Genomic DNA, 16896 nt, shown 5'->3' on the forward strand with positions numbered 1-16896 from the left:
TACTTGTGCTTGGTCTCACAAAAGAAATCAGCTAAATAATAAAACAGAGAAGATAAACTGTTCTACTCTGTTATTTACACTCAGTATAATGCAATTAATCTGTGAAGGCCTCAGATGTTTCTCGCAGAACACTAGGAAATAGCATTCAGCAGACATGGAGAGGCTTAATGCAATGGTACAGTGTATAAGGTGTCAGATAAGACCAAAATGTAACTTTTTAAAGTGTACAAATCACTATGTGTAACAGAAAACTAACATTGCATCCTCATCACGTCACCCTTGTATCAAAATATGGCAGTAGCATCATGGTGTGAGGATTTGTTAGGGCTGGGTAGACAGGTGATAGAATGAAGTATGAACAACATCTTATGAAATAAATTAATATCAGAATTCAGACGGAAAACTGTTTAGATAAAACGTTTTTTGTTTGTTTTATGTTTTTGTGTGTTTTTTTTTTTTTACACTTTTATGGTAAAATATATATATTTTTTTTTTATCAACAACTCCAAAATAAAATAAAATAAAAAATCACCAGCTTCACAAAAGACGTTGCACTGCTATAATTTTCTTTTTGCAACAAAATCTTTTTGTTCAGAGTAAACACCCAGACTGAATACAAAAGTCACTCTTACATAACCTGTACTCCTGTGAGACACACATAGCTCCTGTCTGTAAAGTAACAGGAGACAACTTGTACACTCACACCCTGTGGTGGGACTTGGCTATCACTTTGACCTAACATATACATGCACTCTACCTGTTTAGATGTGCTTGAGACGGCTGCTGTTTAGAGTCCTAAAGTTACTACTTGACTCTGAAAGAAAAAATTTGACATATTGCAAATTTAAAACTGCAATATATCGCACTCTCTCCGGATACAAAATCCTACCCAAGTTGCACAGACTCCCCTTGTTGGATTAAAACAAACATGATTCCCCTCTTCTGTTGTTCTAATAACAGATATTATTTTCAGATCATACCGGTTCAAACTGGATTGGATTGGGTTTGTGTGAAACTCTTATCTAATACAAAAACTACACCTAAACCATTTCCTGGGATTGGAGCAAAGTTACATAACACAGGCTTGACTGGTTAATGCTGCTGTGTTCACATACCAAGACTGCCAGGTGCACAGGTGTGAGGTTTAATTATTCAGATATGTAGTCATGAAGTTGCATATATTGGCAACATATCTTGTGAAGCATCACAGTCATGCCAGACTGAATGACTCAGCAGCCTGGTCACTCTAACTGTAAGTGTTACACTTTCCAGAAAATCCCCCCCCCCCCTACATGAATGTGTGGGGTAAGAGATAGGCATCGTTGCGATGGCGACAGGACCTCACAGGGAACATCAGCTCTTATAGTGTTCCTGTCCTTTATTTTCTCCTGCAGTAAAACATAATCTGCAGCACAATGCATAAACAAACTACCAGGCCCCACAGGGCACGAGGAGGAGCTCAGTGGGAAGCTAGACTCCAAGTATGTGTGCATACTTCTAAAAAGACGCCTTACGTAACAAAGTTTCAACAGGTTAAGCCACAAAATAAAAGAACATTTCCTTGTTTGCCATCCCTTTTCTCAGAAAACTTTGAAAGCAATTCCCAAAGGTTGACTCACATTTCCATTGAAGACGGACAAAATCTACATTTGCATGTGGGCGTAATTTCGCTTCTTTGACCACACAAACTTTAGCCAGTCAGAATAGCATGCATGCACATTATGGTACAGCCTACACACGTGAGGAATACAGTTCCTTGCAAAAGGATTTACATCCTTTGATATTGTTCAGTTTTCCTGGTGAAGTGACAGGAAACTGTTGATTTGTTTTTGATTTTTCTTTTTACATTTATTTTACATACCCAAATCATTTATTTAAAAACAGCAAAACAGTTCAAGGCTAGTCAGTTTGTATGTAAGGAGTATGTATCTGTGAGCATCAGTTTTTCAAATCTTGCCACAGATCACAAATCTTGAGTCTGGCCATTAACTGAGCCATTCTAACACACAAACGTGTTAAAATGACTCAAGTTAACTTCAGCTCTGGCTGATTAGGGTAACTGTTCGAACCCCTGTACAAATCGCAAGACTTTTCTCAGTCTTTAACAGGTTTTTCATTTCCGTATTATCTTGTTTTTAGCTTATTATGACCAGCTTCTCTATTCATGTTGAAGAAAATAATCCCTTCAGCGTGACCTGGGTACCACAATGTTATGCTATGCTGCAGGTGTATTTGGAGTGTTAGTTGTCAGCCACAGTATTTTGTATGTTGGGCACATGACTTGAGAGAAACTGCAAGGATTAGACAACCTTCCTCCCCAAAGAAAACTACACATAAACAAGAAAATATATGGAAAATATTTATTGTGAAATTTCTTTCGTGATTGAAAGAATTGGCAGAATTTCTCACATACACACAGAAACGAGTAATCTATTTTGCAGACACTACCTAAATATTTCTGAGCATGAATGTGACATGTGGAGTCACATTTCCCATTGTCTGTCTTTTTTTTTTTGTTTGTCAAAATAATGTCAACGTTGGTGAAAAAATATTAAATAACAAAAACTGAACAGATCATCAAATGATTTAGGGCAACAGAGCTTCCAAACATTTAATAGGGAAAGAATAAATAACAGAATATGAAAAATAAACTAATTACTGAGTAGTATCAGTTAATCATTTCCCCAGATCTTTACGCTGAGTCACTTCACATACAGTACAATCAAAGATACAGCTTGTACTCTTAAGTTTCATTCCTGGAAAAAAAAAACAAACAACTGACACAGGTAAACAAAAAAAAAAACAAACAAACAAAAAAAAGCACAATCAGCATTTTTGAAAATCATTAGAAAACGTTGCAAAATGTTTTGCAACTCCCTCCAGATGCAGGTCAATCTCCTAGTAATCAATTTCTACTGATCAAGCGGTTCAACCCGGCACAGACTCCTCACCCTTTCACTTTGTAACCTAAATGTCCAAGAAGTAAAAGGAAAAGGCGAGCAAACAAGATGTTCAACAGAAAGTTATCTTTCTCTTGTACTTCACCTTTACATTCTGTAGAGATGGTAGCCATGTAGCAGGCAAGCACAGCCCTTTACTTCTCTTTTTTGCTCAGAGAATTGAGAGAACAATTATGTACAGACCAAGTTTCTCTATTCTCCTGGGTAAAAATTTTACATTATATACAAAAATATATATATATACTTTAACAGGGCTTCTCAATTGGCATGAGCCATGCACGTTTCCACACCTAAGTAGTTAAGCATTGTCTGGACCAGCTCTGGGAGATCGTAGTCGTGTTTCCATCCCCAGTCATTCCGTGCGTTGGAGTCATCAAAGTCCATGGGCCAGCTATCAGCTACAAGATAAAAAAAAAAAAAAAAAAAAGTAGATAAAATATAAAATTTGTTGATGAGTTTTGAACACTCTTGTTACCAAAATGACAAAAAAAAATCAATATCTGCACAAAAATTCCTAAAATATGTTAGTTTATAGATTCTTACCAATTGCCTGTCGTACTGGGTCGATGTTGTACGTGACCTCCAGTTCCGGCATCTGCTTCCTGAGCTCCTGGGCCAGCTCCTCAGGTGTGAAACTCATGGCGTTAATGTTGTATGTCCTCATGCTCAACGTGTCAGCGGGTGCCTCCAACACCTCCAGGGTGGCGCGTAGGCAGTCGTCGATGTACATCATGGGTAGCCGCGAGTCAGGCCTCAAGTTGCACTCAAACTTGCCCGTCTTGATCGCATCGTGAAAAATCTGAACTGCATAGTCTGGACAGGAACAGAATCAAATCGTTTTTTTTTGTTTGTTTTTTTTTTCATTATTATAGTAGCAGTTCTGATGTTAGTTAATCTTGAAATAATAAATATGTACTAAATTAAAGTGCAAGACACTTTATTAAAAAAAAAGAAAAGAAAAAGAAAAAAAGCTCCAATTGCTGACAGAGTTTGGTTGCGATGGCTGTCTATTTGTGTGAAAAGAAATATGCAGACAAGGATAGAGCAGCCATAAAAATACAAAAACTCTGAATTTGGCTGCCTAAGAAGTTTGCAACATGACAAGGACTAGAACACCGAAATAGAGCTCATTAAATGGGAAAGGTATTACACCAGCTGAGGTCATTATTCATCTCATGCTTCACTTCCCTATGATGTTTTAATAACATGAAGTATGTTAAACACATTTCCAAATGTCACTTTGACTGCCACCAACTAGGGTTGCTTACATGCGGTCACTAAAGTTTATCCGGTACACTGACAAAAACCAAAAAATCCTTTTATACACCCACTAGGAGACACTTTAATTTTGTCCAAAACATTAGTTTCACTACTTCGAATAATAATTGACTCATTAGTTATAGACTTTTACCACAGATTTACATGATTTTCATTCAAGAATACAAGCATGTCATCTGCATATTGATTTATTTAGCAAAACCCAGAGTATGAAGGATTTGTAACTACTACTTTTTATTATATCAATTCCACTTCTTTTAAACCCCCAAATCCAATTTAAAATGTTGACTTGTTACCACTGAAAACCATTCAAAACAAACATTGGCCCCTATGTCAGATGTGCTATTTTTTTTATTAGCCTTGTGACAACTCCACGTGTTGGTGTCACGTTTGATACACACACCTCGTCGCTTTTCCCCAACATCTTGTGACGGTAATCTGACTAGGTTGTATCTAATAACATATGCGGACCACTTTCATTACATCTCAAACATTCTCCAGCTACATTAATAGAGCAACAGGATTGTGCTGATATGCTGCCCAATGATTCTCTGGCACGTGGAATAGGATTTATAGAGGAACTAAACAAGCAAATTTATGATCTAAAGATGATCACCATTCTATATTCTGCAACCCGTTGCAGAGAACTAAATATATCGCAGGTTCTTATGAAGTCTCAGAAAGAGCTTAAACCTCTTTAAGGCCCTTATAAAGCTTAAAGCTTTTTGTTTTTGTTTTACAAAAAAACAAATGATGAGATAAATAACAACCTTAAGGAACTCCCATAGTTAATTTTAGATTCATCATTCCTACCTGTTGTGCCACCTCCTGGCATGGAGTCTGCAGAGATGATTCCTGGGTAACGGAGGCACCGGAAGTCCAGGCCATAGCGGTGATGGTAATACTAAAAAGTCCAAAACAAGTGTATTAGAAAATGCTCACTTCAATAAGTTTAAGGTTGGTAGGAGATTGCATTATAATTTGATGATAATCTGGCAACAGATATACAGATTAAGCGCTCACCTCTCCCATTAACTCTGCATGAACTTTGGACACCCCATAGATGGTGCGAGGTCTCTGCACACACACATCTGGCGTTGGGTTACGGGGCGAAGAGGGACCAAAAGCTCCGATGGTGCTTGGGACAAACAGCCGCAAGCCATGCTCTGCAGCAATGTCCAGGATATTGTGAAGCCCTAAATAGGAAAAATTGAGAATGCCATCATTATTTGAAATGAAGCCATTTTAATTCATTCTAAAAGTATGTTTCAAGAAAGTGGAGTATGTGCATTTTCAGCTATTTGTACAATATTTAGGGTACAAATGTCCTGCTTCTAATCTTGTAGAGTTGTAGCTTATCCTCTTATCCTCATTGGGTTTGGAAAAATAAAGTTTTTAATTTTAGCCACCACGTCTAAGTTAATTTACTCACCAGTGATATTCACAGAGCGTGCCAAGGCCACGTTAGCCTCTCCGACTGCACTGAGGAGGGCGCTGTAGTGAACCAGCCAAGTGATGCGGTTGTTCACCACAATTTCTCGTAAGTTCTTGTAGTCCAGGATGTCTGAGTAGATAAAGGGACCTGATGGTGGCAGATTAATGTAAAAAGTGAGTATTACTTCAATAATTTTCAATAATTGATTACACTCAGTGATTTTCATAGAAGAGCCTTTAGGGTTTTAACATTTCTACATGTGAACATTTTAAAGAAAGCTAAAAGCCTGTTGTAATGATTGCGAAGATAACTGTTGTGAAATAAAGGACTTTCTTCAAGGTTTCAGCAATAGTCACATGCTCAATCAAGGAACTTTATGTTGAACAATGAGGTTGTCTATTGACCAAACACTGAGGAGATAACATCTCTGAAGACACTTGAAGCTTACTCACTCACCGCTGTGAAACACATTATTGGGAGGTTTCCTGATGTCAGACAGAATGACATTGTTCTTGCCAAATCTCTTCCTGCAAGGGAGTTAAGAGTTAGGAGAGATAAAATGCATTACAAACAGGTTACAGCTTATATAACACATGTAGCTAGCTGTGAAACTATTTGCAGAATTTTATTGTTAAAACAAATGAGAATTCTGACCTCAGAAGTTTGGCCAGCCCGACTCCAAGTTGCCCAAGGCCACCTGTAAATGATACAGAGTCATGTGAGGAAGTGGCACCGAAACAATGAGGTGTAGCTAATGATCTTCAGCGCCTATTTCCATGGAGATTTGAGCAACTGCAAAAGAGGGCCATAAGAAAACCCTCCTGCTGCACTTGACTTCAACTCTTTGTGCTCAACCAGAAACCGCTTCCAGCTTTATTTGCCAACAAATCCCACTGCTGTTTAAGTTCCTTCAGAGCACAGTTTGTTCGAGCTCACACATTACATTCACAAGTCTCATCTTAACTGAGGAGCAATAAAAGGAGACTGCTTTTCAGGAAGTCATTGTGTTGCTTTAGATTACAGAGCAAAAATATTGCCAAAATGAGATGCCCCATACCTGTGATTAGCACCTTGGGGTGATCCGTTTCTGAGAAAGACACAGAGTGGAAGCTTGCATCCGATGTAACCTGCCGGGGAGAGAAGCTGATGGTGCGCACAGCCACCGTCAGGGGCTGGCAGCCGCACACCGGGGTGCTCAGCAGGGCTTGCTTGGCTACCTTGGTGAGGTTTCTGAAAACAGGCATGTTGGAACCTGTACAATAAAAAATAAAAAAAGTAGATAAGAGATGGTACAAGACTTTTACAGAAGATTGCCTTCAGTAAAATACCAGAGTGAAGTAAAAATTGATAACATGATCTGCATTCAAAATGAAATAATTGATTGTTTTTTCCAGTTAAAATTCTAAATATAGGATAGATTGTCTTATTTCTGTTGCAATCATAGCCCTAAGAAAGCACAAACATACCGTAACTTTATTTCTAGCCAGCCAGCTGACCAGCAGCATGTCACCAAAGCTGGGTTGAAAACTACTTTCACTCTGGAATATTTTTTCTTTTTTTTTTCTTCTTTTATTTGTGTAACTTTTTTTATTTCTCAGAAATATTATATAATGATCATAATTCAAATCTAGTTGTCATATTTGTGCTGAGGGAAAGTCAAAATAGACAATGGCTATCCAAAAACCATAACAGTGAGAAATACACAACAGAGGAGACCAGGAGAGGAACCAATGGAGGCTCATATTAACTTGTAATCCTCGTCTGAATTCTTGTATGTTTGTTTGCACATGAACTCCATAGCGAAAAGTACAAGCATTGATTAATTTGCAGGCTGTTGTTGGTACTTTGCTGTGACAATTTTTGGAAGTCTGTTCTCTTTGGCCCTACAGCTCGGAAATTCATGTCCAAAATATCAAATCAGCTTTTTTTCCCCCTGTTTGTTTGAGTATTTGAACATATGAATTATTAGGATATTTTAAAAAAATCCAAAGACAGTTTAATAATATGCACATTTAAATCAGACATAATTTTGTCATTTCCTGACATTGTGCTGTTGCTTTGAATTCTTGTGGTTGTGCTGTTGGTTTGTTTTATAGTTTGTGCCGGCTTCTGCACCATGAATATTAACGCATCAGCGACGACGTTTGAATGTAACAAAAATATTTAATACATAAAATAAATCTAAAAAATAAAAAATCTCACAAAGAACCCCAACCAGACACCGACTCATAGCGTAAACCATTGCAACCCCTGTGTTTCTGCATATCGACCCGACTTTTGCGCCACGCATCCTTGACGTGACAGACGTGACTTACCTCAGGGTCCTAACTTGTGGCTTCCAAAAAGTTGGAAAGCATGTAACGTGAGAGTATTTATACTGCCCTGCCTTCAGAGAGAGCCAATCAGGGAGAGAGGGCGTACAGTGACATACAAAGAAGAAAACGGTGCCAAGAACAAGGTAGGCGACCTCAACGACCGGATTTAGAAATATTTTTGGAAGGCATTAGGAATCACTTAAACTACTCTGTCTTGAGCGCCTTAAAGAGATGCAAGGGACTCTCTATTACAGGACACAAAAAAAAGATGAAAAGAAAAAAGAAAAACCTTCTGAGAAAATAAAACGTTCGATAACAAAAGTTATTGATTTTTACTCGCTCTTCAACTTCCTTTACGCACGTTCCAGTAAGATTACGCAGACATCAGGAGAGCCAATTGTGTAATATCTGAGACCTCCTCCTCCGCCTCATCTTTGATATGTTTAATAAATGTTCGCTACCTTACCAATAGTTTTAAAACATTATATATCACAATATTCAGCGTTTAATTAGATATAGTGGGGTTGAAATATTTTTAAATTATTTTCTTCCTTTTCTAAATGAATACAAAAAGCAGGCCGAAAGCCGGGTGAAGATGTCCGAGTCATCTTAAACCTTCTGCTAAAGAACATAGGCTTCTTCCCAATAAAATTATGTTTCATTTTTACATTAAAAAAAAAATAAATAAATAAATATGTGTAACGTGAGCACGCTTACCTCATTGTGAAAAAAGCGCACGTGGTAGAGAATATGCTAATTCGTACAATTCTTTGAAAAGCCTGCATACATTAAAATGAAACGGAAAATTGCAGCTTGAATGGATAAAAAAAAAATAAAATAAAATAGAATAGATTACTCACCGGTTATGAGAATCGATGGGAGAAAAAAAAAAGAAACAAGGATGATGTCTGACCAGGTTTTAAAAGACAGCGAAATAAGTGATGCGGTTTCCAGCTTTGGGTTGCTCCTCCTACGCGCTGACGTGATGCTCGGGTGTTATCTCAGTTCGGTGTTGCATCAGCCTCGCCTTCTACTATATATATCAGCGGCCATCTGCTTCCAGGGTGCCGGCCCGGGGTGGACTCTGATTGGTGGAGCCTCGGAGGTGCGGTGTTCTGACTATCTGTGCTACCTCATCAGATTTTCCTACCGTTGCGGTGCTACGCGTCTAAAACTTCTACCGTGATGTTTACAAATCGAAAACGACAGCAGGTTGTGTTAATGTCAAATATTATCGTTGGATAACATTCTTTGAGTGACGACACTGGAGTGGAAGCTTGGGAGTTATGCTTAGCATAGCACTGGAACACTTTATATACACGACAAAAACACAAAAATATCACTTCCTTCATCAGAATATCCTACCCGTTTAAAATGAAAAGCTATCGCAGGTGCTTGCACTAATCCTTTTCCGAGAATATTCTACCTTTTAAAAAAATATTTTAAATACAGAGAATAAATATCAGATGGGTGAAAGGTTCTTATTGAAATTCAATTCAACACAAACATCTGCGGATCATTCACCGCAAGCTCTTTTTGCGCATGAATACGTTGTATGGCAGTCTGTTGTCAAATGCAACGTATCCACAATGTATCCACCGGATTGCGCAGGTCACTGTACACCTCAAATGATAGGATATGCTTAATATGCACTATTGTTCCGCTATTATTACACGGCTTCAATATCTCACATAATAAAGCTACCAGCATGCTTCAAAATAAATATTTACAACCTGGCACAAACAAATTATTCCAACTTTAGCTCACTTCTAGCACACAAACAATTATATTAAGTGCTAACAAAAGTTAGCCCCACCTGCTAACTTTTAGGAAGTAAGTGCTAACTTACTTATTCTAATGAACATTTTACTGGAACTGGAAGACATTCAAATTATCCTAAATAAATAAACAGAAACTACAAAATAAAAGGAATTATGAAGTTTCTGGTCTCAACTAAATCTTTTTTTAAAAGAACAATTTTATTTACAAAACACCGGATTGAAAACTTTATTCATCTAGTTTTTGGTAGAAACAGAGAAACAAATCATGCAATTGGAAACTGAGGATGGGAAGGCGACAACAGGACAGGTCCAGGTTCCAAGTCAAACCCTTTAACAACTCAAGAATAAAATCACTTTTCAAAAACTCACTTTTAAATATTACTTAAACAGCAAAATACCTGCAGCATTAATTGCTGCAGGTATGGAAAGATTGCCAAGAAAGTTTCAAGTCACAAAACACTAGGAGAAACTCTGACTTCTGTCTATAACTCTGGTTGTAAGTTGGAACCCTGTCTATATCTCCACCTCTAAATAGGAACATTCTATGTTTATATTTCTAAGCGATCTTTGGGCTGCTCTTGGTCCAATCCCTCACCTAGTACCTGTTTGTTTCAAACTAAATATTAAATAGGTAAAAAAAAAAAAATTATGTATGTTGAAGACCTTATATTCACCCAAAAACATATTTGATATTCTTTGGAAAGATAAATATTTTCCTAATGAAGCTATGCCAATGTCAAAATAGCCACATTATATTAGTACTAATAAGTAGGCATGTTATCAAGGATTGTTATAGTGATATTTACAAAGCCTAAACCGAATCACTTTCTATAGCCTCTAATTGCCAAATCCTTGGCAGCCTTCTTTCTTTCACATGACAACTGACTTTGAGCCAGGAACTTCAGATTCGAGATATCAGATTCTTGTTACACCTAAACCTCCACAGGTCACAAGATCACAGCAACTGCTTCAAATACTAAAAATCCAAAGACTGAAGGTTTTAAAACAGCAGAATCCTTCTCAGCTCATTGACTCTCAGAAGAGAACCAAACCAAACCAGCACACCAAGAGGCCTAGGTTGGCCTTCAACAGCGTTAGCATCAGCAGCAAAACCCTCCAACAGCTCCTACCCTGAGATGTCTTCTCAACTATTCCAATGGACCCTCCATTGAAATAGTTGCTTGACCTAACCAACTTTTGATGGGTCGGGCGGATCCACCAGGCACCTTGTAGGGAATCCTCAGCTTGACGGAAGCGATTCCTCAGCTTGATTGTAGTACATCCATAATCGATCAACTGCTAACTCCAGATGCCAATATATCTCCTCAGATGTTTCAGGGACACCAGCAACCAAACAAACCGCCGCTGAGAGGCCATGGTCGGGTCTCTCCTTGTGTGCTGCTCTGTTTAGACACAAACAATTGCTTCATTAACGTCATCGGTGGAAAAAGACAAACAACTCAAAATAAGGTTTCCGAAAAATAACTTACCGAATAATCAACGCAGCGATTTCAAACACGGCGTTCCCGCGGCCTACTTGTCATCACTTTGGCCTACTCCTAGGTCAAGTACAAGACGCCAAACTAGATCTCGATAAACACCGATACGATTTCAAAAGTTTCAGTCATAAGGCTGGGCGTCCACTCAGATTCCGCGTCTTGGGAGATCAGAAAATATAATTTTCAATCAAGTTCCCAAAGTTCATGAATATCAGACCGACAGTTTTTGGTCTCTGCGCGGCAAGGTGCAGGCCGCATCTTTTTTTAAAAACGCTCACGTAGAAGCTGCGTCATTTTTAAATTTTTTTTTAATCCACCATGGCGCATGCGCGTAACGCTCATTAATAACAAAAATGGCGCCGTTAGCTACTGTTGCCAAATTTGAAATACTCCAGCCCAAACACAGGGTAAAACTAAACGTGTAAAACCTGCGCAACCCAATCAAAACCTCTAATAAAACTCATTTTAATAGCACGATATGTTTAATTCATAATCTCTCTAATATATTTTAACAATAATTTAGAGAAACAGCAAAATGTTATATTTACTTTTTTTATAATGAAGGGTGGAGAAGATTTTTTTTTAAGTTTTCAAAATTTCAAAATGTACATTTTTCTAAGAACTAATATACAGTTTTAGAAAAATTTAGAGAAGATAATTGATTCAAGATAATTTCATAAATTGCTTGGTTACATGTGGTTAAGTTAAAAAATGGAAAACAGACTGCAAGCGGCGCAGCTGAGCGATAAACAATGTGACTGCCAATACATGCCTGTATAAAGCAGTTGCTCTCTAGCTATTTATTCTTGATACACATCATCAGCTGATTGCTTCGTCACAGCAATGGGGAGCTTCCTGGGTTGCTGTTTACTCACTTTGAAACAAGTTATAAGGGGAAGGGGAAGGGCCAGACTGAAACTGATGCCCTCCGCAGTTACACTAATAAAGTTGCTCCTCTATCTCACGTAACATGGTTTGTTTGTTCATGTAAGCTAATTATGAAGTTACATACATAACAACAACACACTGCTTGTTACTGTCAAGCAAAATTTACCGGTGCCAAAATTACCAGTAAATTTTGTACAGTCCTTTTTTTTTGCCAATAAGAGAAGAATTTATTTCCTATAATAAGGTTAATACATATTATAGGGAAATGAAGTTTTAGCTATTTCTGTTTCACAATCTCTTCAGTTTGACCACAGTCCTCATATTTATATTTATCTTCAGTTCACCCTGCAGCTTTTCTGTTGGACTGGTCTGAGGACCGAGATGACTGTGAAAAAAAGGTTTTGCATGTGTGTAGTGACACATCTCCATGTTGATTTGGAGAAAAACTGGCACTTTTTTTTTTTCCTGTAAGAAACAATGTGTTGGATAGTTGTCCTACTGAAAGACCCTACAGCAACACAATTTAAATGTTCTAGCAGATATGTTAATATAAATTTCCAAACATTTAAAACATTTTATAAATCAATGCACCTTAAGGTTCCGAGCACTTTTGGAAGAGAAGTCGGCCCACAGCATTACAGATCCTCCATTATACACAACAGCATATAATATTAAACATATTCATCCTCATCTCAGTTAGCTAAGATGGAAATAAAGTTCAACAATCATAATTTAACTATGAACTACTGCAAGATACTTAATAAATAAAATAAGCTTTGGGAGCGTGTCAAAACAATGAAATTACTAATAAAAACAAAGAGTCATACAAAATTCCTTCAATTCTAACAGATTGTATCCAAGCTGAAAGAGAAATGGAACAATGTTTCTGCAGCCTTGCAAAGCCAAACAATTTGATAGTGAACTACAGCTTAAAATGCTTCCCTTAATGTTTATGCAAATTGTGAATTGCGTCAGCCAGTAGGACTGACTCAGTACCATTGGCTGAACTGAGTCAGCCCATCTCATTTAATTTAAGCTAGTGAAGAAAATTTTGAAGCACGTGTGCGCACATACTGTGATTATCTTTCAAGGTTGTTTGAGGTCAACAGGGCCTGACCAAAGACATACTGAAGACAAGTTAAGCTGTAAACTTTCACTATTGTTTTGAAAGATAACTATCTGCAGCCAGCATTAAAATCATATTTTATCACATCTAAGTTGAACTCTTCCTTAACCCTACACCCACCATTTCAGGGAAGCTGACAGCAAATAACCTCCCGATGTTTTGTGAAAAACAAATTAAGAGTCTCACTCATTTCTTTTCAAATGAATAGATTTATTCAAGTCAAAGGTCAGATTTTGTTTTTAAACTTATTTTTGAAGAAATAAAACTCTAACCAGGAATGCCATGAAAGGTGGAGGGTTTTTAGCTCAAGCACAAAGCTAAGTGAATTCTTTCTGCATGGAGTTTGCATGTTCTCTCAGTGCATGCATAGGTTTTTCAGTGCACAATCCAAAGACATGAGTGTAAGGTTAAGTGTGTGTTTTTTTTTTGTTGTTTTTTTCACGGATATCCGATGGACTGGTGAGAACAAAACAGTGACGAATATTTTTGTCTTTAAACTTCATATTTTAATGTCTTCAAACTTAAAAAAACAAAACATTGAATACAATTGAATGGTGATTTCTTAAGAATGTAATCAACAGTGATAAAAGTACACACTGAGATGGACTGTGGTTTTACAGTAAGGCATTGCACAAAGTCAGTAAGCAGAACAGACAAAATTATTATCCGTCTAAAGCTTAATCCTTATTTTATTTTTTATTTTTATTTTTTTTTTTAGAGTTCACTGATTCTTTACAGATACAAAAAAATCACTCAGACACACGAGTGCAAGCTTAAATTTGTACAATTACACACCACACCGCTGATTTGGCTTACACTACCATTTCACTGTTGCAAACATAGAGATGGATATTTGGCAGAGGGCAACAAACAGTGCGCAGCTGAATGAAGTCCTGTTTCTTACCAATGCGATTTAAAGAGCTTTAGTGTGACTGTTACATTATCCGGTTCAACTATAATGTGCAGATTACATTTAAACAAAGAAACATTTAACCCATTTAGATATTGACACACAAACATTTAAAATATGACCGCAGTGCTTTTAATGCTTGCCCACTAACCCATGTTTAGATGAAATTAGCAGAGCAACATAAAGCGTTCTGAACAAACATAGGCCATCACATTACGACTGACGGGTAGAAGCACCACTGTTCGATGGGAAAACTTGTATCCTGATTTTACCACATGCTCCAATGCCCTGCAAAGCTGGTTAGAGAGAGATCCTCAAGGTTGCTACATCCCATATCTCCATGACAGATTAAATTCGATGGCGTGCATGAGGAGTAACTATGCTCGACAGAGAGCACAGTCTTCAATCATCAAGGCCAAAATAAACATCCCCAATGTCTGATAACATTTTTGATTTCATGGGTCTGAGCTGCTTTGGCAGCACAAGGAGAACCAACGCAGGAATTTACAACTTAAGAGGAGAACTAATTTTAAACTGGAACTTTTAGTGTTTTATTACCAGCTGCAGGTTACAAAGATGGCGCTGATTTCTGTTTGCTTAGCTAAATGTAAGCAATTAAACAGAAATGCGAAAGAGGTCTGAGGGGGACAAAATTCACTAAAGATGAAAGAAAAATGTTGTTTTGGTCTTTTTTTTTTTGCCACGTGTAAACAAAAAACTGGTTCTTCCCTGACTTTGTTCTACTTCTTCAAAATTTTATTTCAACGATTCTAAGATCATGGTAGTTTGGCAAACATAAAAAAAAAAAACCTGCATCTTAACGATAAATAACTGAAAAAGAAAAAAATATTTCCAAGAAATAAACCTACTTTGAAGCAAAAGAAAGAAAATACAACTAATGACTCCCATGTTTGGGATTTCATTGGAAGCCAGTTTTTCACATTGGATGAAATGCGTTGTATGCATCAACATCCATGTTAAATATTACCATGATTTTTTTTTTCTTTCAATGCACCTCTTGGAAACTAAAAAACATAAGAAAAGTAGATTTTTGAGACTTAGTATGGCTTTGTACACACAAAATAAAACTCATTTAAAAAGTGCATCAGTACCTAATGTTTAACATGTATTTTGCCCACAAACTTAACAGTTATTACACAATTGTAGGTGCCAAGATACAGATCGGTGTTTGAAGCAACATTTTCCCTCAGTGTATTTTCAAGCAGATTAATGTCAGTGTGATCAACTCTGAGAAACAGACTCTTTTTGCCACAAGGCACTTAGTACCATCGTTAAAATCTTCCAGCAACACAGCTGATGATTTAGCAGTATCATTTTAGGTAGGGATGTGATAATTGATATTTGAGCACTGCTACTGCTCCTAACCAGAACTCCAGAGAATAATTTGTCAATAGCAGATGCAAAATAATTTGGCTGGAAATCTCCATAAAACTCCCTTTTTGTATGGTGCAGAAGGTGCTGACCCAACCTACGCGTTTTACTTGACCATGCTGAAAAAGTCATACATCACCTTACAGCACCACCCATGTTGCCATAGAAACTATGCAGTGCTTTTACAGCACTTGCGTATAGCAGCGTGCTTGGTAGGAATGTGAACCCTGTATTAACATAAACACAGTTTCTCTGAAAAAAAAGAAGAAAAAAAAAACTAATTAAAGCATGAAGTAATTACAAATGTATATGGACAACAATAAGTAGGATTTACATTTGATGACGCTTTACAAATGTAAATTCAGCTGATAAGCTTGAGCATAATTAAGAATTTTCCTTCCTGCATGTGCAAAGCTCCATATCTTACAACATATGATTACGATCAGGTGAAATGTTTTACTTGAAAGATGACTAGAAGCCCCCATCAGAACCACATGCTTTAAAGAATCAACAGAATCAACCCCACAAATCATCACTGCGCAATTATCAACTAAATTCATTTAAAAATCTTGAAATATCTGAAACCAACTTAAGTTTGGTTAAAGCCTAAAGGAGAGGATGAATGTGACCTTTCTGTAGTTATTTTGACATTTTCTCCTTCTTTAAACCTTTCTCTCCCTATGGCGTGTTCAGCAGAGGATCGTCTGTTTCCAGCTGAGCCAGCTGCCGGCGCAGACTGTTCACTTTGTTCTGAAGCTCCTTGTTGTACTCGATTATGTGCACCATCTCGTCGTAAGCCTCATCCAAACACTTGGACGAGCGGTTCCAGCGAAGGAAAACTCCTGGAACAGAATAACAGGACGACAGGGTGACTCACAAAGAAAATCCAATACGGGCATGGTCTCACACAATTATGTTCTGCTATGAAAATCCTGATCAGTGCGTATGTATAACATACAGTTGAAACCAGATATTTACATGCTTCAAATACAAACACACTTACTCATTTATTTCTCACTGTCTGAACTTAAGTCAGACCAAAGTTCTCTTGTTTTATGTCTGTTAGATTTACCAAAATTATTTATATTTGTTAAATGTCCCAATAATGAGAAAATTATTTGTCAGAATGTCTTCAAAAATCAGAAGTTTACATACAGAATGAATGATTACAGTCTCTAATAAATGTGAGAAACTAAAAAAAGAGGATGATGTCTTGTCTTTGGAAAGCTCTCATAGGTTAAATGACACATTTGAGTTAATTTCATTCCCACACCTGGATGCATTTTAGGGCTACACCTGGAACACAACGTTT

General features: G+C 37.3%; 2 protein-coding genes across 4 annotated transcripts in view; both read right to left on the reverse strand.

The window, feature by feature from the left end:
- Positions 1 to 2346: 2346 nt before the first annotated feature.
- Positions 2347 to 9017, reverse strand: tdh (L-threonine dehydrogenase). Of its 3 annotated transcripts, none has more exons than XM_007552942.2 (9): positions 8849 to 9017; positions 6731 to 6925; positions 6328 to 6370; positions 6130 to 6200; positions 5671 to 5820; positions 5262 to 5434; positions 5052 to 5142; positions 3504 to 3773; positions 2347 to 3358 (listed from the first exon to the last, which is right to left on the reverse strand). In XM_007552942.2, exons 2-9 carry the CDS (start codon positions 6915 to 6917, stop codon positions 3219 to 3221), a joined length of 1125 nt encoding a protein of 374 aa, XP_007553004.1. In that variant the 5' UTR covers positions 6918 to 6925; positions 8849 to 9017; the 3' UTR covers positions 2347 to 3218. The 3 variants fall into 3 exon arrangements, with proteins under 3 accessions (XP_007553004.1, XP_007553005.1, XP_016527440.1); XM_007552943.2 differs by lacking the exon at positions 8849 to 9017 and adding an exon at positions 7989 to 8080; XM_016671954.1 differs by lacking the exon at positions 8849 to 9017 and adding an exon at positions 7876 to 7930.
- A 4753-nt stretch (positions 9018 to 13770) lies between these two features.
- mtmr9 (myotubularin related protein 9) overlaps positions 13771 to 16896 on the reverse strand; it is a 10499-nt gene continuing 7373 nt past the window's right edge. The window contains exon 10 of the mRNA XM_007552944.2: positions 13771 to 16426. Coding sequence (XP_007553006.1) covers positions 16263 to 16426 — 164 coding nt within the window. The 3' untranslated portion in view covers positions 13771 to 16262. The remainder of the gene's footprint in view (positions 16427 to 16896) is intronic.

This window comes from Poecilia formosa, unplaced genomic scaffold, assembly GCF_000485575.1.
Source record: "Poecilia formosa unplaced genomic scaffold, Poecilia_formosa-5.1.2 Scaffold53, whole genome shotgun sequence".
Classification (NCBI taxonomy): domain Eukaryota; kingdom Metazoa; phylum Chordata; class Actinopteri; order Cyprinodontiformes; family Poeciliidae; genus Poecilia; species Poecilia formosa.